This window comes from Aotus nancymaae, unplaced genomic scaffold, assembly GCF_030222135.1.
Source record: "Aotus nancymaae isolate 86718 unplaced genomic scaffold, 86718_ANA_hifiasm-v0.15.2.pri h1tg000008l, whole genome shotgun sequence".
NCBI lineage: Eukaryota > Metazoa > Chordata > Mammalia > Primates > Aotidae > Aotus > Aotus nancymaae.
This window is the reverse complement of record NW_026988419.1, coordinates 43,404,509-43,429,963: the sequence shown is the minus strand read 5'-3', so window position 1 is coordinate 43,429,963 and position 25,455 is coordinate 43,404,509. Positions and strand designations below refer to the sequence as shown.

The window sequence follows — 25,455 nt, the reverse complement described above, 5'->3', positions numbered from 1 at the left end:
ATCGGGAATGTACAAATCAGAAACAAAAACAAAATTTTAAAAAATCAATAAAAAGGAAAAAAGTATATATAACCACTTGGTATTTCTCTAAGAGCAAATAAAAAACATGCCTCAGTTTGAACAATCTGTGATGTATACATTTCTTTGGCCAGACAGTTTGATTCATCACATAAGTCCACTTGGGCATCTCTGTGGAATCTTAAGATTTCCAATATTATAGTGTAATGCTCAAAAATATAAAATCATGTCTCTAATGTGAACATAAAATGAATATATGTCAAAGTTTTATTCAACTAATTAGTTAATGAGGGAACTGATAAGACTTTAAAACCAGTACAGAATATTAGAGAAGCTAGGTGTATATCAATAAAGAAATAAGATAGAATTGTCAAGTTAGATACAACACTGACTAATGTGTTACAGAACAATAAATCATAACCTGTGTTGGTATCTGGTACACCAAAAAAAATTATTTGCATCCCTACCAGACCAAAATTCCTACCAAAGTTAACCTTTGTCCCTACAGAATTGTAAAACAGCCCAGTCAATATAATAAGGTCCACAGCAGCACTGAAAAAAAAAAAAAACCAGTAAATCTCTTTTGCCTATTTCCAAGTTTTAGTCATTTTTTCCACAGAAATGAGATATTGCAAACATTGCATGGGACATAGATGTACTAAAAAACTATTAATTCATCTGAAATTCATGCTGCATTTTATCCGGCAACCCTAACCACGAGTTAACCAAAACTTTACCAAGTTTGTACAGTTCTGTTGCCAACATAGTATCTCTTAAATCTGTTCCTCAGCTTCATCTTTCCGTAGATAATAAATAATGTATTTAAAGTGCTACTTCTATTGCACGACTATTCTTTATATTTACCACTGGAGGGCGCACATAACTCGTAATATACTGGATAAGAGGTCGTGAAGAAATCACCTGAGCGTTTCTGCATCCCAACCACTAGAGGGCAGTACAGGAACATCAGATTTTGCAACCGGATGGTTGACGCGCGCCCTGAGCAGCCATGCGCAGGCGCAAAACTGCTCCCCAGGCCAGACCCGGCCTGCGCATGCGTTTAAGTGAGCGCGCAGACTCTATTGTTAACACTCGCGGGAAAAGGGTGCGCGCGGCTGGAAGCGCGCATGCGCCTTGGCTGCTCCTATAGGCTCCTGCAGCGCTGAGCATCCCGCCTGTCTGGTGCTGGGTGGAAATGCCCAACCGAGGGACGCCCCCAGAAGACAGCTCTGTGCTGATCCCCACCGACAATTCGACCCCACACAAAGAGGATCTTAGCAGCAAGGTGAGGGTGAGACGCGACGAAAGGCTCCTGAACTCGGGACCGGGCGCCACTGGACCCTGAAGTTGGTCCGCTGGGGGCAGCTTGGGGCCTGCCCGGGCCTCGGCTTTCCCCTGCTACTTTGCTCTTTTTGTTCTTAGCACTTGACAACCACGGTTAGTTATTTTCTGAAAACAGTTGCGATAAAGGAGATCTTGAAATTTGTCCCGAGATTGGACCCTCCGGTGGCAGTGGGGCGGAGTTTTGGTTCAAGGTTGTCCTCCCTAGTCTTTTTGAACTTTTGGAAATACCGCCCACCCCACATCTGTTCCATCGCAGATATTCTCCATCCAGTTACCCGTGCCAGCCACCCGGGGTCCATCCTTGACTCCCCTCACGGAGGCTTATCAGTTCTACCTGTGAGGGTCATCTCAAATATGTCCCTTTATCACCGTCAACACTCTCAGCATCCCAAATAAGCCACCGTCATTTGCCGTCGGGACCTCCCCGCCACCCCCGCCGCAAAAGAGGAAGCCAATATAATATAAACCTTAACTGCCACAAACAGACAAAACCTTTAAAGATAAATGGGGGTGGGTGGTGAGGAGGGATAAAGTGGGGAGAAATGCCAGATATAGTTGTTGGGGAATGGAGGCAGCAAACTACTTTGCCATGTATGTAACTATGTAACAATCCTGCATGATCTGCACATGTACCCCAGAACCTAAAGTACAATTTAAAAATATATATATTACTCTTTAGAAAATACATCTTTATTGACAAGTTTGAGGAGTAACTGCCCCCTGCAATATAATAGGTCAGCACTTTTTTTGGTTCAAATTTTATTGCATATTAGAAATCTCCTGAGGAGATTTTTTCCCCAATAGTTTTTAGGGAATAGGTGGTTTTTGGTTACAAGGATACGTTACTTAGTGGTGATTTCTTAGATTTTGGTGTACCTGTCACCCAAAAAGTGTTTAAAAAAAAAAAGATAAACGGGGGTGGGGAGGGTTATAGCCCTTCAGGTATTACACGTCCTAGATTCTACTTTGGTTCTGTCCCAAACTTACAGTGACATCTTGGGCAAGTCTCTTTAATCTTTCTGTATCGGTTACCTTCTTTGAAGTAAAGTGAAATGTAACACCTGTCATTCCTAAAATGGGAAAGCCCTGTACAAATGTAAGTCTCAAAGAATGTTTACAAATTCGGTCTTGGAATTCAGCCTCATTACTGCAGCTCTGCCAATGCGGAGACCGAAAGGTGCACACTCATGGGGATGGGGGCTGAATTTTCAAAAGACATACAGCCCATTCTGATTACACCATAACAAGCCACTTATGCGTACTGATGGATACAGATCCCTGAGGCGCGTGAGGTAGCACAAATATTGTAAAAGCTGCTTTTAGAGGCACTTGCGACACTATGTAGTGAGTCATGTTCACAAAATAAAGAGTTAAAAAGAAACTTAGTTTTCACTTAGTTGAGCCCTCACCTACAAATAATTAAAGCCACAGCCAGAACAGATGCCCAGGCCTGTAGTCCCAGCTACTCTAGGAGGTTAAGGTGGGAGAATCACCTGAGCTCAGGAAGGTCAAGGCTGCACTGGGCCTTGATGGCGCCACTGCATTCCAGCTTGGGCGAAAGAGCAAGACCCTGTTTCACAAAAACAGAAGAAGCCTAGTTCAACAGTGCCAGCTCTATGCTAATCATTGAGATAAAAAGAGGGAAAAATACAAAGATGGAACGTGATAGGTCTTACTGTCCCCAAATAGGGCATTGCTTGATTTGAATGTTTGACTACACCACTTAGTACACAAAGTCATGAAAATGTTGAAAAAAGTAACCCACCTCTCATTCTATTTGCCTTTTTTTTAAAAAAAAATCTAAATTACATCTTAATTGAAAGACTGAAACAGCTTTTGGTGTATATCATATATTTTTAATAAAGGTATAAACGTCATTTAGTAACTGTAGTCCTTGGCGTGATTGCTGGATACCAACACCAAATCCCCTATCTGGACGTAATGGTTTAGCTAACATTTTGCAAATGTAATCACTGTTTTTTCTCCTCCAGCTTTTCCCAAACTGTACCCCTACACAGACTGCTGTTGAAAATAATCTGTATATTCATGAACTGCTCGTTTGGAAAATCAGTACATCATAGCCCCTTATCCCATCTTTAATTTTAAAACAACCCCATAAGGGATTCTCATTAAGCATACTTTGAAAACATCTAACTTAAGGAGTTTTGTTTTTTTTTTTTCATTATTTCAATAGATTAAAGAACAAAAAATTGTTGTGGATGAACTTTCTAACCTTAAGAAGAATAGGGTGAGTTATTATAGGAATTCTGAATAATATATGGGAGGTTTATTTAACTATATGTTAAAATTATAAGAATTATATATAAGATATAATCATACTTTAATAAAATTTATAGTATTTCAGCATCTTTTTAGTTAAATTGCAAGTGCCTAGATTCTTTTTTTAAATGGATAGATCTCATGGTTGAAGATGTCTTTTTTCTATCATATGCCATTCACATTGCCTTTGCAACAAATGATTCTAGTTGTACTTTGGTATCTTGGAGCTGTAATCACTAATGATGTTTATTTTATACTTGAATTTGGTGTTTTCTTTTGATATACATGAACTTTGTATTGAGATGAGAAGAAACTTTTAAATGAATGTGGATAATTAATGAACAAAAAAGGGTACATTGCTTCCCCTCCCTCTAAAAAATTTTTACATAGATGTTTCAAAATGTGTAAATGGTTATTTAATGTCATTTCCATTAATATAAACAAGCAAGCTACTGCTTTGTATATAATTATAGTGTCAAATTACATTTTAAAGTTCAAGAAGAAATGAGTTTGAGCTCTTAAAAGCATTTTAAAGATTATTTAATAACTGGCAGGTGAGATATTTCTCATATTGTCACTTATGGAATATTAGAAGTTGAGGCACATACAAAAATTAGCTGGGCACATCTCTGTAATCCCAGCTACTTAGGAGGCCGAGGCACAAGAATCGCTTGAACCTGGGAGGCAGCGGTTGCCATGAGCCAAGATCACGCTACTGCACTCCAGCGTAGGTGACAGAGCAGGACTCCATCTCAAAAAAAAAAAAAAGTCCAGGCACAATTAATACAAACTTTCTCTAGAGGCCAAATTGGCAGAAAATCTCAACAACTCAAAACTAAACACTTTGACTCAGCAGTTCCATTTGTAGTAATTGATACTTTGGAGAGAATCACGGGAGTGCACAAAGATTTGATTACGAAGATATTCATCACAACATTGATTTACAGTAGTAAAGAGTTGGTAACACCTTAAATGTCTAGTATTTGAAAGCTGAGCAAATAAACTGTCATATGTTATACCTATATAGCAGGAAGTATAATTTGGTTGCCATAGCTTGTTTTGGCATTTTAGTGTTCCTGTAAAAGAACACTTAAGAAAAAATGTTCTCAATGTATTGCTCATTGATAAAAGCACAAATCTGCAGGCATAGTAAGAACCTTTTCTGTTAAAATGGTATGTGGAGAGAAAATAGTTTCATTTCAGTAGTAGCAATTTCTGATGTTAGGGTGATGGGTGACTTGTCTTTTTGTTTATCTGTATTTGCTAAAGTATTGTGCTGAATATATGTTACTGACGTTCAAGAATTAGTGATAATAGGGTTAAGGATTTTAACATCTACTTTTTAGATCAAAACTTGATATTAGCCTAAATTATGTTTTGCAGAAAGTGTATAGGCAACAACAGAACAGCAATATATTCTTTCTTGCAGACCGAACAGAAATGCTGTCTGAGAGTAAAAGTAAGTTTTTTTTTGGCGGGCGGGGGGGTGGGGTTTGGGAGGGGTGCCTAAATTATACTCATCTGAATGTTAAAATATATATCTAAAGAATAATGCAGCAATTTGGTTTTCTTCGAGTTAGCCTTCAAAGATGAGTCAACAGTTTTAAAAATATATGTATCATAATATGTGTTAGAAAGCAATAGTTATTAGCATGTGCTTTAGAGTCTCAAACAGGTCTAAGTATGACAGACTATTACCATCTTCTATGTTTGTGACTTCATGTGAAATACTTTAAGCCTCCAAGGTATTGTGGGATCTAAATAAAATGCTATATATAAAGTGCTTAGCCAAGTGCTTGGGCCAAAATGAGCACTCAGCAAACAGAAGCTATTTTTCTAAAAGATAAATATATTTTTTATTAGTAGCCTGTTGTTACTTATTATTGGCACTGGCACAGTGCGTGTGTTTATGTGATTTGATTTTGGTAAACAAACTTGTATTGCCCTATGAATTACTAGGTAAAAGTTCAAAAATTTTTATTTTATTTAATATTTATTCTCCTTCCCTGCAACAGATATATTAGATGAACTGAAAAAAGAATACCAAGAAATAGAAAACTTAGAGAAGACCAAAATCAAGAAATAGTCAACCTGATTTCACATAGCAATGTGTGGCATTTGTTGTTCTGTAAACTTTTCTGCTGAGCATTTCAGTCAAGATTTAAAAGAGGACTTACTGTATAATCTTAAACAGCGGGGACCCAATAGTAGTAAACAATTGTTGAAGTCTGATGTTAACTATCAGTGTTTATTTTCTGGTCATGTCCTCCACTTGAGGGGTGTTTTGACTATCCAGCCTGTGGAAGATGAAAGAGGCAATGTGTTTCTATGGAATGGAGAAGTTTTTAGTGGAATAAAGGTTGAAGTTGAAGAGAATGACACTCAAATTATGTTTAATTATCTTACCTCCTGTAAGAATGAATCTGAGATTTTGTCACTCTTCTCAGAAGTGCAAGGTCCCTGGTCATTTATATACTATCAAGCATCTAGTCATTATTTATGGTTTGGTAGGGATTTTTTTGGTCGCCGTAGCTTGCTTTGGCATTTTAGTAATTTGGGCAAGAGTTTCTGCCTCTCTTCAGTTGGCACCCAAACATCTGGAGAGACAAATCAGTGGCAAGAAGTTCCAGCATCTGGACTTTTCAGAATTGATCTTAAGTCTACTGCCATTTCCAGATGCATTATTTTACAACTGTATCCTTGGAAATATATTTCTAGGGAGAATATTATTGAAGGAAATGTTAATAGCCTGAGTCAAATTTCAGCAGACTTACCAGCATTTGTATCAGTGGTAGCAAATGAAGCCAAACTATATCTTGAAAAACCGGTTGTTCCTTTAAATATGATGTTGCCAAAAACTGAATTGGATACTCACTGCAGTAATACTTCCAATGTGCCACTTACGAGAGAGACACTTCAAGTCTTTCTTACCGATGTACACATGAAGGAAATAATTCAGCAGTTCATTGATGTCCTGAGTATCGCAGTCAAGAAACGTGTCATGTGTTTACCTAGGGATGAAAACCTGACAGCAAATGAAGTTTTGAAAACGTGTGATAGGAAAGCAAATGTTGCCATTCTGTTTTCTGGGGGCATTGATTCCATGGTTATTGCAACCCTTGCTGACCGTCATATTCCTTTAAATGAACCAATTGATCTTCTTAATGTAGCTTTCATAGCTGAAGAAAAGACCATGCCGACTAGCTTTAACAAAGAAAAGAATAAACAGAAAAATAAATGTGAAATACCTTCTAAAGAATCCTCTAAAGATGTTGCTGCTGCTGCTGATGGCAGTCCTGATAAACATGTCAATGTGCCAGATCGAATCACAGGAAGAGCAGGACTAAAGGAACTACAAGCTGTTAGCCCTTCCCGAATTTGGAATTTTGTTGAAGTTAATGTTTCTATGGAAGAACTGCAGAAATTAAGAAGAACTCGGATATGTCACTTAATTTGGCCGTTGGATACAGTTTTGGATGATAGTATTGGCTGTGCAGTCTGGTTTGCTTCTAGAGGAATTGGTCAGTTAGTGGCCCAGGATGGAGTGAAATTGTATCAGAGCAATGCAAAGGTATGACACAGTATTTCTTCTCATAAGAATTTCTGAGACCTATTTTTGACCCTCAAAGCATTTAGTATTTTGATTGTAAGAATATAGCATATTTTAGTTGCATTTAAGCTACAACACAACATATATGACTTCTTTAGAATTGGATATATTTTACTTTTTCTGGTTTTTCTCCAAAAGTGTTATCTTTAGGTTTGTAATTTTTTAAGCTTTTCTTTTATTTTCTTTACTGTGTAGTTGATAACATTTTTATATGGATTTCTTTAAACCACTTAGGTAGTTCTCACTGGAATTGGTGCAGATGAGCAACTTGCAGGTTATTCTCGTCATCGTGTTCGCTTTCAGTCACATGGTCTGGAAGGATTGAATAAGGAAATAATGATGGAACTGGGTCGAATTTCTTCTAGAAATCTTGGTCGTGATGACAGAGTTATTGGTGATCATGGAAAAGAAGCAAGGTAATTCTAATCATTTGAGTGCTGTTATGATATTTTTATAAAAAACAACAGAGTGTAAATGGAGACTTGTAAGTTTATTTTCTCTTGGAGATTATTCAGATGAGTAACAGTAGCAGCAATAATAGCTTGGCTCTATATTATAAACACAGAAAAGAGCTGGGAAGAGCTAGGAGAGCAGTTGTTTTCTAAAACTCATTCTCTAAGAAATGTCTTTTCAGCAATTTTCAAAGGTGACATAATTACATGATTGTTTTTAAGACTACAGTGAAAAAGACTGTCAAAGTAGGCCAGGCATAGTGGCTCACATCTGTAATACCAGCACTTTGGGAGGCTGAGGTGGGCAGATCACCTGAGGTCAGGAGTTCAAGACCAGCCTGGTCAACATGGTGAAACCCTGCCTCTACTAAAAATAAAAAAAAATTATTTGGGTGTGGTGGTGTGTGCCCATAGCTCCAGCTACTCAGGAGGCTGAGAATGACTTGACCCCGAGAGGTGGAGGTTGCAGTGAGCTGAGATTGTGTCACTGCCCTTCAGCCTGGGCAATAGTGCAAGACTCTGTCTCCACAAAGAAAAAAAAAAAAAAAAGACTGTCAAAGTACAACTGAGATGTGAAATACTAAGAGAAGGTATTTAGAGGGTTTTGTTCAGTTTTAAGTGTTTGCTTTCCTCCCAGTAAGGGCATAAGCTACCCCTGCAACCTTTTTTCTTCAATGTTATAGAAACTGGCCTTGTCTCTATAGACATTTTATGTATAGATCCATACTGATTTGAAGGTAGTCCTTAAACTGGATATTCCTCTGCCACATGTTTTTTGAACACAATTTAGTCACATACTGCAGATTACCTAAAACCTTCAAAGAGACCAAGGCACTTTCATGTATGTATTCTTGCTTTTCAGGTTTGTTTTTACCTGTATCCTATTTCTGGTGGTAGTGAACAAATGCAATATTTAAATAGAACTTTCTAAAACCTTAAGGATAAAGGAAGATGTGACATTTAAAGAGCAAAAATCCATTCAAGTAGGCTAATTTATTAAGTGGTAGTTTATTACAAGGGTACAAGCATCCAAGAACAGGAAGTCAAGTAAGCTTCATACTACACTTTCTCTCTCTCTCTCTGAGACTTCATTGTTTCTTGTCTCTACCTTAGTCTTTTCCTCTTTCCACTGACTCTTGGTTGCCTTTACATAGTTGTCATTGTTAAGTTTCTGATCCTGGCCCATGTAAAATTTTGGCTACTATGTCATTATTCTGTCATAATTTTCAAGATTTCACTATAAAGAGATAATTAATACAGTAATTCAAAGTCTGTAAACTGTTTTCTCTTTGAAGAACACGAGAAAGAAAGAGGAGAAATTTAGTTTTATTTCAGCTAGGTCATAGAGAAGGGAATTTGTCTAGTAAAGGCACTTATGAAAGTATGTTACGCTCAGATAAAAATGCATATGAAGAATGTTTAAAGCAGCTAATACAGAATTGTGATCTAACAAATATTACAGTGGCTAGATCTAAATAATTTATTATGTATCTTGACATATATATTAACAATAGTGTGTTGATTTGATTCTTTAGTTAAATTTGCTTTTGCAACTCATTGATTTTTATGTAATATTCCCTATAACAAATGTCTTTACCGTTTCCAATCTCTTAACCTAGAATAAGATGTAATAAAACAGAAACACTAGTGTAACTGTATTGCATTTTGAGGCATGGGAGGGAGGGTGTTAAGTATTTTAAACAGAAAAAGAACAGAATTTTGTAAAAATTGGAGAAGCAAAAGGGCAGAAAGTTTTTTTTTTTTAATCTAATATTTTGTTTGTAGATCATCCCAGAATTTAGGGGGAAAAAAATCTAATATTTTGTTCTGTTATACCAATTTATCACCATTTAGTTGGTTTAAGTATAATTAAACAATTTTGATTAACAAAGTTTTACCATAGGTAAGTGTTTTTTAGGTTCAGGACTGTGGAGCCCTTCTATATTCGTTCCACATCCCTAAAGTGTCATTTCTTTAGATGGGATAAAGGTCAGACACAGATTGAATAGTTAACTAAGATCATGCTTGTAGGCCAGGTGCAGTGGCTCACACCTGTATTCCCAGCACTTTGGGAGGCTGAAGCAGGTGGGTTACTTGAGTTCAGAAGTCCGAGACCAGCCTGGGCAACATGGCAAAACCTCATTGCCACCAAAAAAATACAAAGATTAGCTAGACATGGTGGTGCTCGCCTAGGCAGGAGGATTGCTTGAGCCTGGGAGGCAGAGGTTGCAGTGATCTTGATCCAGATTTCACCACTGCACTCTAACCTGGGCAACAGAGCGAGACCCTGTCTCAAAAAAAAAAAAAAAAATCATGCTTGTTTTCAGGGCCTCCACAAAGATACCTTGTAAAACAATTTGAAATTATTTCCAGACACCATAAACCTAATTTATTTATTGAGACTTAGACTATTTTGTAGTATATGTATTAAAATTAGTCATACGTTATGAAACACTTTTAATGTGACTAAATTTTAGCTATAAAACTATAAAAGTTATTATAACAGGTTGATTTTATTTTTATGTAGTGGTTATATTATCTGTCTGTTTATTTTAGATTTCCTTTCCTGGATGAAAACGTCGTCTCCTTTCTAAATTCTCTACCAGTTTGGGAAAAAGCAAACTTGACTTTACCCCGAGGAATTGGTGAAAAACTAATTTTACGCCTTGCAGCTGTGGAACTTGGTCTTACAGCCTCAGCTCTTCTGCCCAAACGGGCCATGCAGTTTGGATCAAGAGTTGCAAAAATGGAAAAAAATAATGAAAAGGCATCTGATAAATGTGAACGGCTCCAAATCATTTCCTTAGAAAATCTTTCTACTGAAAAGGAGACTAAATTGTAATGTGATTCACAATGTAACTATGTTTATATAAAAGTAAAAATACTCTGTTGCTTTATTGTTGTATAATATAGTAGTTTTAAAGTTTATTTGGGTGAATTTTCATTTTTTCTTGTCACAGAGCTCCTAAAACCATGGGATTTCCTTAGTGATAGGGAGTATCTTTTGTTATTCATAACAAGCCCCTTTTGATCACACCTGAGTTGATGCTAATAAGGTGACTTAGGGTGAGGTCTCTAAATAGCCTTTAATACCTGCAGTTTGGGAGGCCAAGGAAGCGGGATCTCTTGAGTCCAGGAGTTTGAGATTAGCCTGGACAACATGATGAAACCTCATCTCTACCAAAAAAAAAAAAAAAAAAAAAAGTACAGAAAATTAGCTGGGCATGGAAGAATGTGCCTCCCTATTTGGGAGGCAGGTGGGAGGATTACTTGAGCCCAGGAAGTCAAGGCTGCAGGGAGGGGTAGAATCACACCACTGCGCTTCAGCCTGGGCAACAGTGAGACCCTGTCTGAAAAAAAAGAAAAACCAAAAACACAAGTGATTAGAAAAGTTGGAATTTCATCTCCACCCACCAGCCTCTGGGAGAGAGGGTGGTACTGACGATCGAGGTCTATTAAACTCTATAAAAACTGTTGAACAAGATTTGATGAGCCTCTGGTTTGTTGACCATGTATAGGTGCTGGGAGTGTGGCATGCCCAGAGAGAACGTGGAAACTCTCCCTCACTTTAATACTTTACTTTGCCTTATGCATCTCTTCCATCTGGCTGTGCCTGAGATGTATATTATAAGCCAGTAAACATAAGTATTTCTATGAGTGTTGTGAGCCATTCTAGCAAATTATTGAACCTGAATAGAGGGTCATGAAAACCCCCAATTTATATAGCTGGTCAATCAGAAGTACCAGAGACACAGACTTGAAATTGCCATCTGAAGTAGAGACAGCTTATGGCACTGAGCCCTTAACTTGAAGGATCTGACACTAACTCCAGGTAGATAGAGGCAGGACTAAATTGTAGGATACCCAGCTGGTATTCAGAGAGCTGGAGAATTTCTTGGTGTGGAAAAAAATCCACACATTTGGTGTCAGAAGTGTGTCAGAGTGAAGAGAAAGTTTGTCTTCCAAGACTCACTCTCTCTGATAGCTCCATCCAGAAATGAATCAGTTACCTCTCTTCAGGGATCGTGGTTTAGATAGGGTCCTGTTTGACAGGTGAAAGAACTACAGGTTTAAAGAAGCTAAACAATTTGCTTACGGTTCATCCTCCTGAACAGTACGTGTTACTTCTATTACATTTAGGCAGTTCATTTTCCCACCCCAAGAACTTTTGAAGACTACAGTTGACCCCTGAACAACACATTTGAACTGTGCAGTTCCGCGTACATGTGGATTTTCTTCTGCCTCTGCCACCCCTGAGACACCAAATCCAGCCCCTCCTCCTCCTCAGCCTACTCAACCTGAAGACAAGGATGAATAAATCTTCTACTTACTGTGTTTTGCCTCTCATCCACACTCTCTCCACCTTTTGGTCTATTCACTCCAACCTGATATCCACCCACATTGCTTAACTGTAAACTGTCATACCAGTGTCACTGTGAAATCTGTCCCCAATGAGGGTCGACACCGTTTCTGGATCTGGCTGCCCTTTGATTCTTTTAATCATAGTAGCAAAGAAATTTGAGGATCCTGACAAACAGGTCAGTAACCTGGCAAAGGCTTTCACAGGCCCCAAATGTATTCCCTGGGACATGCAATGTTCAGCCTAGATTTAGATACTACCTACACAGCTTTCATCCCTCCATCTGAAAGTAGACAACTTTGAGTGTCTGTGTGGTCCTGAGCACTAAATTGACATTGCTTATATTGGGAGTAGATGAACTTCAGAAGTTTGCCCTGTGACCTAGGTAGAATATTATAACAATACAGTTCAATACTGAAAACAGCTATGACTTATATAATACTGTATTCCAGGTGCTACTCTATGACATTTAAATGTATTCATCAGTTGAACTTTTATAAGGAATTTCCAGGTCATCTGTTCCACCAGGATACTGTGAGAGAGAGAGAATAGACATGCATTTGTGTGAACCCCAAGAGGGCCTGGGTATTTACAGCCTTCTGCTATTCAATTCCATTAGCTCTGGGATGAAGTTCTGTGTTGATCCTTTAAAAAAGGAGGCAACTCTTTTCCAAGACTTGAGACATATGGAACAAACAATTTGGCTATCTGGAAAAAAAAAAAACACAAATTCTTGAAGTAGGAGATTCATATTTCATAAGTGCAAACATGCAAATTTCTGTTAAAAAAAAGTCCTGGAATAGTCCTCATAAGTTAATTAATATTTATTACCATCGTAGCTAAAATAATGACATGGTTACTGGAAGAGAAATTATGCCCCAAACAGTTACCAAGAACGTCCATGCTGCTACATTCAGTGGCGGAGTTTTTGTTCTCATCTCCCCTGACCTGGCAGCAGCATCCAACAAAGTTGGCCTTGCCTTTTTTTTCCCCCCTTTGGCTTCTGTGACCAATTTTGGTTTTTGTCCTGCCTTCTTGGCTGTTCTTTCATTGTCTTCTTTACTGACTCCACTCTCTACCTGACCTTTAAATGTTAAATTTCTCAGGTCTCTAATCCTTGGTTCTCAACTCATTCTGTATGCCCTCCCTTGGTGATTTCGACCCCACTCCTGTCTTCAATTACCATAAACTTGCCAAAGTTTATACATCTAACCCCTACTGCCATTCTTAGCCCAGAACTGTTTATCTAAGGCATATCTCACATCTCTATTTATTTCTCTCACAGGTACTTCAAGGTCAGTTATGTCCACAACTGAACTCTTAATCTTGCCCTGATATCCTGTTGCTCCTGACAGAAATTTGGTTCTCACTTAGACACCACCATCTTTTTCAACATATCCCCATTCAATCTGTCACCAACAATCTTCCTCATTATTTTTCAAATCTGTCCACAGTCCCCGAGCCCCCACCTCCACTGCCACTACTGTAGCCTAATCCTTTGAGATGAAATTCAAAATCATTACTCAGCAGCCTGCAGGATCTGGCCATCGCACACCCCTGCAGCCTCAGTTTGTGCCCACATCTCTCTTGTTCTCTGACAGGGTTTTGCTCGGTTTCTCAAACATTTCAACTTCCTTCTCACTTCAATTCTTTGTCTCTTCCTGTTGCTTGTTCCTGAAAAGCTACTTCTCCAGTTCTTTGCTTGGTTAGCTCTTTTTCATCTTCCAGGCTTGCAGCGGTGGTGGGTGGTGGGGGGAGTGAGGGGGGTGGGGAATGGGGAGTGGGGAGATGAGGGACGGGGGATTGGGGGGTAGAGAGTGCGGGGGGGCTAAGGGCACTTCCTCAAGCAGCCTTTCCTAGCCCTGGGCTAGGTTAGCTTTCATTCGAGTGCTGTCATTCCATCTCCTTTTGGCACACTGTTAAATAAATATAGCTGTGAGATCTGTTTAACGGTAAGCTCCTTGGAGTTTTGTGTCTGCCCTGTTTTCTAGGGTTTCCAACTTGTAGCTCAGTGCCTGGGCATAATAGGTGCTCCATAAATGCTTGTTGAATGAAAGAATGATGATGGAGGTGGCATTCCAACTCGGAACTGCCTCAGAGCCCAGCGCTTTCTCCTCTGCCACCTCAGAGCCCGGCGCTTTCTCCTCTGCCACTCTGTTACCGTGTTTTAGAGGCAGATAGTGAGTGCGGCACATGCCCAGGGTAAGCGGCTGGGTTGAGCTTTAAGCCGGTTTGGGAAGATGAGCACGCGGTGGGTCTGAGCCGGCGAGGGGCCGGGCGCCGCCTGGGGGCGCTGCAGCCCCGGCGGGACGCGCTAGGCCTAGTCGCCCGCAGGCTCCGCCCCAGGAGAGGCCCAGCCACTCCAAGGCCCGGAGGACCAACCGCCTCGACCCGCGCCGGGCGGCGGCTGTGTTGGCTGGTGAGGCCACGAGGGCCGGGCCGCCACGGTGGGGCGAACCGCCCAGAAAGTTCCTCTCAGTTTTTTCCGGTGCGCCTCCGCTCGCCCATGCGGGGACCTTGAGGGCGGATTCAAAGCCCTGCGGGAAGCCATCTAAGGCGGCGACAACTGTTCTCAGTCCCACAGGAACGGCGCGGACGCAGCGTTCCTCTCCCGGACAAGAAAACAGTCATTCTAGAGTAGGTTCCTCTCCTTTCCTTGTTCTTTGCCTTTTCCCGTGCCCATGGCAGACCCGAGCTGCTTGTGGACGTGGGTCCGGTAACTGAGTATGGACAGACGTGGGTTCTGTTTCTGAAAGGCGTGAAACCTCAGATACGTCCTGCAACCTCCTGGTCTCTGTTTCTACCTCTAGAAAGTGGGCATAACAAGGTCTGACTCACTCACCTGAGGCCTCAAGTCTGGCACCCAAACCAGCAATATCAGCATTTCCTGTAACTTTACCAAAATGCATATACTCTGGCCAACTCCAGCTGATTGAATCAGAAACTCAGTGGTGGGATTCAGCCATCTGTATTTGAACAAGCCCCAGGTGATTTTGATACAAGCTAAATTTTGAGAACCACTATATAACAGAGACCAGTCAGATGAAATAAATGAAACTATTATATAGTAAAGAGTCTGGAATATAGTAGATGCTCAATAGTAGTCATGGTTGTTATTATTTATTCCAGGAATAGAGATACATTCAGTGACACAGAAATTGAAGGTTAAGCAAATGCACAGATGCTTCTTTTCTTTTCCTTCTTTCCTCCCTCCCTCCCCTCCCTCCCTTCCTCCCTCCTTTCTTTGTTTCTCTCTCTCAACCCTCCCCACCTCCTTCCCTTCCTCCCTCCCTTCCTTTCCTTTCTTTCTTTTCTTTCTTTTCCTTTTCTTTCCGGAGTTTCACTCTTATTGCCCAGGCTGGAGTGCAATGGCGCGATCTCGGCTCACCACAACCTCCGCCTCCCGGGTTCAGGCGACTCTCCTGCCTCAGCCTCCCGAGTAGCTGGGATTACAGGCACCCGCCACCATGCCCAGCTAATTTTTTTATTTTTTTATTTTATTTTTTTAATAGAGACGGGGTTTCTCCATGTTGGTCAAGCTGGAATCAAATCCCCGACCTCAGCTGATCTGCCCGCCTCAGCGTCCCAAAGTGCTGGGATTACAGGCATGAGCCACCATGCCTGGCCCTTTCCTTTTCTTTTAAGCAGGTCATTATAGTCTTGCTTTAAAAAAAAAAAATGAAAACAAAATAAATATCCATATGGCTTGGATATTTACCCACTCCAAATCTCATGTTAAAATATAGTCACCAATGTTGGAGGTAAGGCTTGGTGGGAGCTGTTTGGATCATGCGGGCGGATCCCTCATGAATGGCTTGATGCTTTCCTGGCAGAGTGAACTCTGCCTCTGAGCTCATAAAGGATCTGGTTAAGAGTGGACATTTCCTCTTTCTCTCGATTGCTCCCTCTGTTACCATGTGACACGCTGGCTCCCCTTCGCCTTCCACCATAATTGTAAGCTTGGTCTCACCAGAAGCTGAGCAGTTGCTGGTGCCACGTGTGTACAGCCTGCAGAACCATGAGCCAAATTTCTTTATAAATTATGCAGTCGCAAGTATTCCTTTATAGCAACCAAACACTAACACAAACATATACAAAAGAAAGCCTCTCCAACAACAAAATAGGTATGTAACAGTAGCTTCTCACATATAAACTTAACATTTCTTTTTGACATACATCTTCTTTTGACTTCTTTGAAAAGCAGAACATGGTTAATGTTAAAGGTTTTATAATTCTTATTATTTAATTCAAATTTCAGCTTTCATATACTGCAGTTATTTTTAATTTGAACAGTGTAATGGTTGACCATGAAAAATTAACCTTACGTAGGTGAAAGTTACAGATTTATTTCTAGAGAAATCCAGCTTCATTCCCATGTCAGATTTTATTGATGATCTTTTCCTCTATATTGATTACAGAAACTTCAAAAAGGACACACTAGATTTAATTAGTAATGTCAAGATTGCCCAAAAAAGGAATACCTAGACTTGATCAAGTTCAAGATGAAGAAACCTTCCTGGAAAATTTAGCAATACAAAGAAATGCATCTGCTTTTTTTGAAAAATATGATCGGAGTGAAATACAAGAGTTACTAACTACTGCACTGGTTAGCTGGTTGTCTACCAAAGAGGATGGTCGCTCTCAAATAGACATGCCATGTGGAATTATGAGTCAAATGAATAACGTAGGCTTCTCCACTGCAATCCTACTGACTCCTGTGGACCCTACTGCCCTCTTAGACTATAGAGAAGTCCATCAGATGATAAGAGAGTTGGCTATTGGAATTTATTGCTTAAGTCAAATCCCTTCCATCAGTTTAGAAGCTAATTATGATCAGAGTTCTTCTTGTCAGTTACCTCCAGCTTATTATGATACCAGAATTGGGCAAATTCTGATCAACATTGACTATATGCTGAAAGCACTATGGCATGGAATATACATGCCCAAAGAAAAACGAGCTAGATTCTCTGAATTGTGGCGTACCATCCTGGACATTGATCCTGATGGAAAACCTCAAACAAATAAAGACATTTTTACAGAGTTTAGTTCAGCAGGTAAGAGAATTTAACACTTCTTAAGTTTTTTTTTTTTTTTTTTTTTTTGAAATGGGTTCTTACTGTGTTGACGAAGGTTGTCTTGAACTCCTGAGTTGGAGCCGTTCACCCACCTAGGCCTCCGAAAGGGCTTGGATTACAGGGATGAGCCACTGTGCCTGGCCACTTCTTAATTATTTTTATTCAAAATCATTTAAAAATTTTTAAAATTTTATTTTGATAGTTTTGGGGGAAACAGGTGGTTTTTGGTTATATGGCTAAGTTCTTTAGTGGTGATTTCTGAGATTTTGATGCACCTGTCACCCAAGCAATGTACACTGTACCCCATGTGTAGTCTTTTATTCCTCACCCTCCTCCCACCAGAGTCCCCAAAGTTGATTATATCATTCTTATGCCTTTGCATCCTCATAACTTAGCTCCCACTTATAAGGGAGAACATACAGTATTTGGCTTGCCATTCCTCAGTTACTTCACTTAGAATAATGGTCTCCAGCTCCATCCAGGTTGCTGTGAATGCCATTATTTCATTCATTTTTATGGCTGAGTAATATTCCCTGGTGTGTGTGTGTGTGTGTGTGTGTGTGTGTGTGTATATCACATTTTCTTTTCTTCTTTTCTTTTTAGAGATGAGGGTCTCCCTTTGTTGAACAGGCTGGTCTTGAAATCCTGGCCTCAAATGATCCTCCCATCTTGGCCTCCCAAAGTGCTAGGATTACAGATATGAACCACTGCACCCAGCCACAACATTTTCTTTATCTACTTGTTGGTTGATGGGCATTTAGGCTGGTTTCATATTTTTGCAATTGTGAATTCTGCTGCTATAAACATGCATGTGCAAGTGTCTTTTTCATATTGTGACTTTTTTACCTCTGGGTAGATACCCGGTACTGGTATTGCTGGATCAATCTATCTTTAGTTCCTTTAAGGAATCTCCATACTGTTTTCCTAGTGGTTGTACTAGTTTACATTACAATCCCACCAGCAATGTAAGTATTCCCTTTTCACCACATCCATGCCAACATCTATTATTTTTTTATTTTCAAATTATGATCATTCTTACAGGAGTAAGATGGTATCTCAGTGTGGTTTTGATTTGCATTTCTCTGATAATTAGCAATGTTGAGCATTTTGCATATGTTTGTTGGCCTATTGTATATATTCTTTTGAGAATTATCTATTCATGTGTTTTGCCCGCTTTTTGATGGGATTGTTTTTTTCTTGTGATTTGAGTTCCTTGTAGATTCTGGATATTAGTCCTTTGTTGGAAGCATAGTGTGCAAATATTTTCTCCCACTCTGTGGGTTGTCTGTTTACTAGTTTTTTTTTTTTCTGTTTAGAAGCTTTTTAGTTTAATTAGGTCTCATCTATTTATGTTTGTTTTTGTTGCATTTGCTTTTGGGTTCTTGGTCATGAACTATTTGTCTAAGCCAATGTCTAGAAGGGTTTGTCCAAGTTATTTTCTAGAATTTTTATGGTTTTAGGTGGTCTTAGAATTAAGTATTTAATCCATCTCGAGTTGATTTTTGTATAAGGTGAGAGATGAGGATCCAGCTTCACGTGGCTTGCCAGTTATCCCAGCACCATTTGTTGAATAAGGGTGCCCTTTCCCCACTTTATGTTTGTGTTTGCTTTAGTCAAAGATCAATTGGCCATAAGGACTTGGTTTTATTTTCAGATTCTCTATTCTGGTCCATTGGTCTATGTGCCTATTTTTATACCAGTACCACATTGTTTTCATAACTATAGCCTTGTAATATAGTTTGAAGTCAGGTAATGTGATGCCTCCAGATTTGTTCTTTTTGCTTAGTCTTGCTTTAGCTATGTGGGCTCTTTTTGGTTCCATATGACTTTTAGGATTTTTTTTTATAGTTCTGCAAAGAATGATGATAGTATTTTGATGAGAATTGCATTGAATCTGTAGATTGCTTTTGGCAGTATGATCATTTTCACAATATTGATTCTACCCATCCATGAGCATGGGATGTGTTTCCATTTGTTTGTGTCATTAATGATTTATATCAGCCGTGGTTTGTAGCTTTCCTAGTAAAAATAGTTTGCCTCCTTGTCTAGGTATATTCCTAAGTATTGTATTGTATTGTATTGTATTGTATTGTATTGTATTGTATTGTATTGTATTGTATTGTATTGTATTGTATTGCTTTGTATTGTATTGTATTGTATTGTATTTTTTGCAGCTGTTGTAAAAAGGATTGAGTTCTTGATTTGAGTCTCAGCTTGGTTGTTGTTGGTGTACAGCAGTGCTACTGATTTGTGTTCATTGATTTCGTATCCTGAAACTTTACTGAATTCCTTTATTGGATCTAGGAGGTTTTTTGGATGAATCTTTAGAGTTTTCTAGGCAAATGATATTATCATTGGCAAACAGCCACAGTTTAACTTCCTCTTTACCAATCTGGATGCCCATTATTTATTTCTCTTGTCTGATTGCTCTGGCTAGGACTTCCAGTACTATGTTGAATAGAAGTGGTGAGAGTGAGCATGCTTGCCTTGCTCCACCTCTCAGGGGAAATGCTTTCAACTTTTTCCTGTTCAGTATAATGTTGTCATTGAGAGTTTTTATTACCTTGAGGTATGTCCTTTCTGTGCCCATTTTGCTAAGGGTTTTAATCATAAAGCAATGCTGGATTTTGTCAAATGCTTTTTCTGCATCTATTGAGATGATTTCTGTTTTAAATTCTGTCTATATGATGTATCACATTTATTGACTTGCATGTGTTAAACCATCCCTGCATCCCTGGTATGAAACTCACTTGATCATGGTGTATTATCATTTTTGATATGCTATCGGATTCTGTTAGTATTTTGTTGAGGATTTTTGCAACCATGTTCATCATGGATATTGGTCTGTAGTTTTCTTTTTTTGTGATTTTTTTTCCTGGTTTGGGTATTAGGGTGATAAAGCACTTTATTGTAAACACACCCAGTACTATCCCCAGGCACATGATAGTAGAGTGACTGGATTTGGAGAGGTTCCCAGCCTTATTTATAAACAATTTAAACAAGATTTGAGGCAGAGAGTGGTCAGAACGCTGTTGCAGTGGAAAAGGGTGTTCTATATTACAGTGTTGCAGTAGAGATAAGTCAAAGTAGATGATTTTGAGAGATATTTTAAAAGTAGAATGACAAAACTCAAGACATAAGTTTCATACCAGGAAAGGACTGATTTTGGCTGATATGCATCAATAACACCACATTGTTAAAATATTGAACCCTTCAATTGGCAAATTGAATTACTGCAGGCCCAAGCTTGTTGAATGCCTCCCTCCCCAGGGATCCCCTGAAAAGCTCCATGATCCAGAAAAGGGTAAATATGACAAGCAGGAGGTCTCTGAGATCCTGCTTCAGCACTATGGCTAATGTCTATTCTTCTTGGTCAGTGCCAATGCTATGCTGGTGGCTGTTTTGAGAATCGCCCCTGAAAATGTAGGTGTAGAAAAGACAGTATTACTCTTTTGGTGCTCTCCCTTTCCACCTACAACTTGATTAGAATGTTCCTGTGTGTCTCTGATCCCCTTACCAGGTTCACCACTGCAAGGGAATCCTCATAGAGGGTGGCCCTCAGATATGACAGACAGCTGGGTGAAATAGACCAGATCCTGGGCCATGACGTTGCTTGATGTAACTAACTTTGCCATCAAGTAAGCAGGAGTCTGACAGCAGTGGCAGAGAAGGCTCAGGACAAAAACAAGTATCCTGTGGTGCACTTGAGGAAAGGTGCAGTCAGGTCAAGCCTGTATGGAGCAAAAACTACAGTTTAAAAGTGTGGTCTGAAAGGATGTGAGGCAAGGAACAAAAGGTGTCTGGTACACAGTGTGACTCATGTAAATTTGGCTGCAGCCCTTTCTTCCAAGCTTAGTGTCAGAGATTGAGGGAGTGTACCACCTCTCCACTGGCATGATCAGAGAGCTGGTGTCCAAGCTTTGTAATTGCAACTACATGGCGGCAAGCTAGAAGCAGTGTAAGTTGTTACATCACCATTCATGTTTGGGAAAACAGCAACTCCTCTCTTGGCATGACTGGGAAACTGGGTTCACACCCTGCACCTGACCATATGATTATCTTAAACATTGTGCTACAGTGGATTTCCAAGAAACTGTGCAGAAAGCCAACTCTTTCTGGGAGGGCAGACTGCTAGGAATCAGTCTTGGCCAAGTGAACCTTTACCTCTCACATAGCTTTGCATAGTACAAATCACCAGCAACACCATTCTTTAAAAACAGTAGCAATTGTAGAGAATAGAGCACATCAAAAAATCTGGTCATGTTATCCAGTTTTCTCAGCAGGGATTTTAATTAGGGTGGATCCCTTGATCTAATTCTCAAATTCTTGGACTCTTTCCAGAAGGCTAGGGGGATGGAAGGAAAGAAGAAAACATTTCATGATAGCAAAATAGGAGAAGGGAACTTTTAATTGAAATATTGAAAAAAATTATTACTATTATTTTCCTGTTCATTCCCTGTTCTCTGTCAGGAATGCCTTCTTCCTGCTCACCTCACACCACTCATCCACATTTTTCCTAGGGTTATTGTTACTCTTTTTTTTTTTTTTGAGACAGAGTTTCACTCTTGTTACCCAGGCTGCAGTGCAATGGCATGATCTCGGCTCACCGCAACCTCCGCCTCCTGGGTTCAGGCAATTCTCCCGCCTCAGCCTCCTGAGTAGCTGGGATTACAGGCACGCACCACCATGCCCAGCTAATTTTTTGTGTTTTTAGTAGAGACGGGGTTTCACCATGTTGACCAGGATGGTCTCGATCTCTTGACCTCGTGATCCACCTGCCTCGGCCTCCCAAAGTGCTGGGATTACAGGCGTGAGCCACTGGGTCCAGCCGCTACTCATTTTTTGAGACTTGATTCAGACACTGCCTCCTTTATTTGGACTCTTATCTATGCGCAGAGAAATACTTTGTATTTTGAATTGAAATTATTGGCTTAATTTCTTTCTTCCATAATAGACATTAAGCTCTTTCTTGAGAGCACAGAAAATTGTCTCTTTTTGGTTTGATTTTAAATTCTCAGAACCTTATACAGTGTATGACATATAGTAAACTTTCAATACATGTAGAAATTAAATGGGTAATAGAATATAAGGGAATTGGCCAGGCACAGTGGCTCACGCCTGTAATCCCAGCACTTTAGGAGGCTGAGGTAGGTGATTCACTTGAGCTCAGGAGTTCGAAACCAGCCTGGCCAATGTGGTGAAACCCCATCTCTACAAAATATACAAAATTAGGCAGGGGTGGTGGTGCATTCCTGTAGTCCCAGCTACTCAGGAGGCTGAGGTGGAAAGATCACTTGAGTCCAGGAGGTTGAGGCTGCTGCAGTGAGCCAAGATCATACCACTACACTCCAGCCTGGGTGACAGAGACCCTGTCTCAAAAAAAAAAAAAGCAGAGATATTAAAGCTGTGGAAAGTTATATTTCCCCTCATCCTCCAAGTTTAGTTTGATCCAATTTTGTATTAAATTCTTTTTCATTATTTACTTTCCTATGACTTTGTACATATTCCTTCCAGTTAATTTATATAATGTGCACTTTCTTTTTCGAATTTTTTTTTAAAGGGACAAGCTCTCACTCTGTCACCCAGGCTTGAGTGCACTGGCATGATCTCAGCTCACTGCAGCCTCAGACTCCTGGGCTCAAACGATATTCCCACTCCAGCCTCCTGAGTAACTGGGACTATAGGCATGTGCCACCATGCTCAGCTATTTTGTTGTTGTTGTTGTTTATTTTTTGTAGAGATAGGTCTTGCTGTGTCACTATGTTGTCCAAGCTGGGACATTTCCTTTCTTTAATAACTTTATTATTGTTATTCTTTACTTCTGGTACTTGATTCAAGGAACTTTATTTTTCATGACATAAACGATCATGTTTTTTTTTTAAGTAGCTAAGTTTTCCATGTACTTATTACTAGTTCAGTTCCAGTCTTTTGAAGGGAAATATTGAACTCTTCTCAATAAAAAGTGGGATATCAAGTTCCATTTTTTCGTTAGAGATGTCTCTCTTGATACCTTCATCTTCCTCCTTTGGTTAGCACTCATTGCTTTAAGCCTACTTCGCTTTCCTTTAGGCCCTCTCCCTGCCCCCAGCCCAATAATTCCTGTGTCTCTCTTTCATCTGAGAGGCTCTCTTCACCCGCAAGGTGACCCTTGCTGCTTGTTTTCATTTGGGAGTGAGATAGGAACACTGGTAGACCTCAGTGTAGAGTGATGAGGAGGAAGCCCTGACTTTCCACTGCCAAGCCTATCCCCCAGATGTTGTATCTGCAGGTCTGTTTCCTCCAGTCTCCTGCTTGGAGGGAGGGCCATGAGTCTGGGGCCAAAGGAGGAGAAGGAGCTGTGGATCTCTCAGTTCAGCACTCAGACTCTCATTTAACTCATTTTCAGCACAGCTGTTCCTCCCAACCCTCAGCTGTGCTTTGTACCCTTTTAGTGAGGAAGAGGAGAGGGGCTGTGCTATCTGGGGAAGATGATCTAGGGGTCTCACTACACCTTTTCTTTAAAAAAAATTCTTATGCCATGGCCGGTCCTTCATAGCCTCCACATAATGCTTTCAATTTCAAAGGCTTCTTATGTTTTTTGTTGGCTCCCAACTACCCCAAGCAATGAAGTTTTAGTGCTATCAACAATCCCTCTGGCTTTTTAGGCTTCTTTAAATTGCCAGAGTCCCTTTCATTACTTCATAATTTATCTACCGATTGTGCAGAAAGGAAATGAATTGTATTGACCATTTAAAAAAAAAACCCAAGAGTATTCTGGCCTTTTTAAAAAAAGATTTGAAAAAGAAAAAAGGAAAAAGATACATTGACCTATCTTTATACTTTAAAGCATTTATATTACAAACAAACGCCACATGTTCTACAGGCATGTCTTATGATTTCAAGCAGTTTTCTCAAGTCTATATTAAGGGTAACATTGTAGATATAACTATCTTAAAAAGACCATTTGACAACAAGAAAGTCCTCGATTTCTTTGTAAGTGGCAAGAAAATGTAGCATGGGAAATTTGTCATTTTTTAATAGAGTAAGATCATGTTTTGCTTCTTTTTTTTTTCTTATATCACAATCATAATCACAAAGTTTTAATTCTTATTTATTAAGTGATGATTACTAGGCTGGCAGGTTCTTTGTTTATTGTATATGTCTATCTTCTCATTGGCAAAAAAGAAAGAAAGAAGGAAGGAAGGAATGAGGGAAGGATGGAGGGAATAATACTAGCCTGAAAAAACAAACTATGCTTTTGGCTCAAGTGAGAAGCTGATTCCCTGCTTAAAGAAAAATCACATTTTCTTGTTGTTCCATGTTTTCTTTGATCAAAGGTGGGACTTATGTTTTCTCTTTCTTCATTCACCTTAGTAACCTGCTCATCTGTCTGCTTTCCTCTTAACAGAATTTTATTGGCATTGCTAACTTAAGAATCATAAGATTTACAAATTTGGAAAGGAGATTATTTTTTGAATTATTTTTAATTTTTGTGGGTACATAGTAGGTATATATATTTCTATGACATATTTTGACATAGGCATGCAATGCCTAATAATCACATCAGGGTAAATGGAGTATCCATCACCTCAAACATGTTTCCTTTCTTTGTGTTGCAAACAATCCAATTATACTCTTTTAGTTTTTTTAATGTACAATAAATTATCGTTGACTGTAGTCATCTTGTTGTGGTCAAATACTAGATCTTATTCATTCTATCTAACTATATTTTTGTAGCCATTAATTATCCCCACTCTCCTCCCACCCCACCATTCCCTGCCACCTTTCCTAGCTTCTGGTAACCATCTCTATTTCCATGAGGTCAGTTGTTTTAATTTTTAGCTCCAACAAATAAGTGAGAACATGCAAAGTTTGTCTATGTGTGGCTTATTTCACTTAACATAATATCCTCCAGTTTCATCCAAGTTGTTGCAAATTACAGGATCTCATGGCTGAATAGTACTCCATTGTGTATATGTACCACATTTTCTTTATCCATTCATCTGTTGATGGACACTTAGGTTGCTTCCAAATCTTGGTTATTATGAACAGTGCTGCAACAAACACGGGAGTGCAGATATCCCTTTGATACTCTGATTTCCTTTCTTTTGGATTTATAACCAGCAGTGGGATTGCTGTATTATATGGTAGCTATATTTTTAATTTTTTTTGAGAAACCGCCAAACTGTTCTCTATAGTGACTGCACTAGTTTACATTCCTACCAACAGTGTACTAGGGTTCCCTTTTCTCCACATCCTTACCAGCATTCATTTTTGCCTGTCTTTTGGATAAAGGCCATTTTAATTGGGGTGAGATGATATCTTATTATAGTTTTG

At 39.4% G+C, this 25,455-nt stretch overlaps 3 protein-coding genes across 4 annotated transcripts in view; all 3 read left to right on the top strand.

Annotated features, from left to right (window-relative positions):
* Window positions 1-1,136: 1,136 nt before the first annotated feature.
* ASDURF (ASNSD1 upstream open reading frame) lies at window positions 1,137-6,018 on the top strand. 2 transcript variants are annotated; one of them, XM_012464108.2, is made up of 4 exons: window positions 1,137-1,303; window positions 3,557-3,610; window positions 5,026-5,101; window positions 5,658-6,018. In XM_012464108.2, exons 1-4 carry the CDS (start codon window positions 1,214-1,216, stop codon window positions 5,726-5,728), a joined length of 291 nt encoding a protein of 96 aa, XP_012319531.2. In that variant the 5' UTR covers window positions 1,137-1,213; the 3' UTR covers window positions 5,729-6,018. The 2 variants fall into 2 exon arrangements, with proteins under 2 accessions (XP_012319531.2, XP_012319532.2); XM_012464109.2 differs by lacking the exon at window positions 3,557-3,610 and having other exon boundaries at window positions 5,658-5,743.
* ASNSD1 (asparagine synthetase domain containing 1) lies at window positions 5,750-10,632 on the top strand. Its single transcript, XM_064373253.1, has 3 exons — window positions 5,750-7,213; window positions 7,487-7,668; window positions 10,261-10,632. The coding sequence occupies exons 1-3, from the start codon at window positions 5,750-5,752 to the stop codon at window positions 10,544-10,546; spliced, it is 1,932 nt and encodes a 643-aa protein (XP_064229323.1). The 3' UTR covers window positions 10,547-10,632.
* A 3,909-nt stretch (window positions 10,633-14,541) lies between these two features.
* Window positions 14,542-25,455, top strand: part of ANKAR (ankyrin and armadillo repeat containing) — a 63,732-nt gene continuing 52,818 nt past the window's right edge. The window contains exons 1-2 of the mRNA XM_012464110.2: window positions 14,542-14,701; window positions 16,483-17,118. Of these exons, the coding sequence (XP_012319533.2) occupies window positions 16,518-17,118 (601 nt within the window). The 5' untranslated portion in view covers window positions 14,542-14,701; window positions 16,483-16,517. The remainder of the gene's footprint in view (window positions 14,702-16,482; window positions 17,119-25,455) is intronic.

Excerpts from the sequence above, each read along its gene's own strand:
- ASNSD1 (XM_064373253.1), top strand. The coding sequence starts at position 5,750 with ATGTGTGGCATTTGTTGTTCTGTAAACTTTTCTGCTGAGCATTTCAGT. Across the intron at positions 7,214-7,486 it reads TGTATCAGAGCAATGCAAAG|GTAGTTCTCACTGGAATTGG; the intron begins GTATGACACAGT and ends TAAACCACTTAG. Across the intron at positions 7,669-10,260 it reads GATCATGGAAAAGAAGCAAG|ATTTCCTTTCCTGGATGAAA; the intron begins GTAATTCTAATC and ends TGTTTATTTTAG.
- ASDURF (XM_012464108.2), top strand. The coding sequence starts at position 1,214 with ATGCCCAACCGAGGGACGCCCCCAGAAGACAGCTCTGTGCTGATCCCC. Across the intron at positions 3,611-5,025 it reads CTAACCTTAAGAAGAATAGG|AAAGTGTATAGGCAACAACA; the intron begins GTGAGTTATTAT and ends TATGTTTTGCAG. Across the intron at positions 5,102-5,657 it reads AATGCTGTCTGAGAGTAAAA|ATATATTAGATGAACTGAAA; the intron begins GTAAGTTTTTTT and ends TCCCTGCAACAG.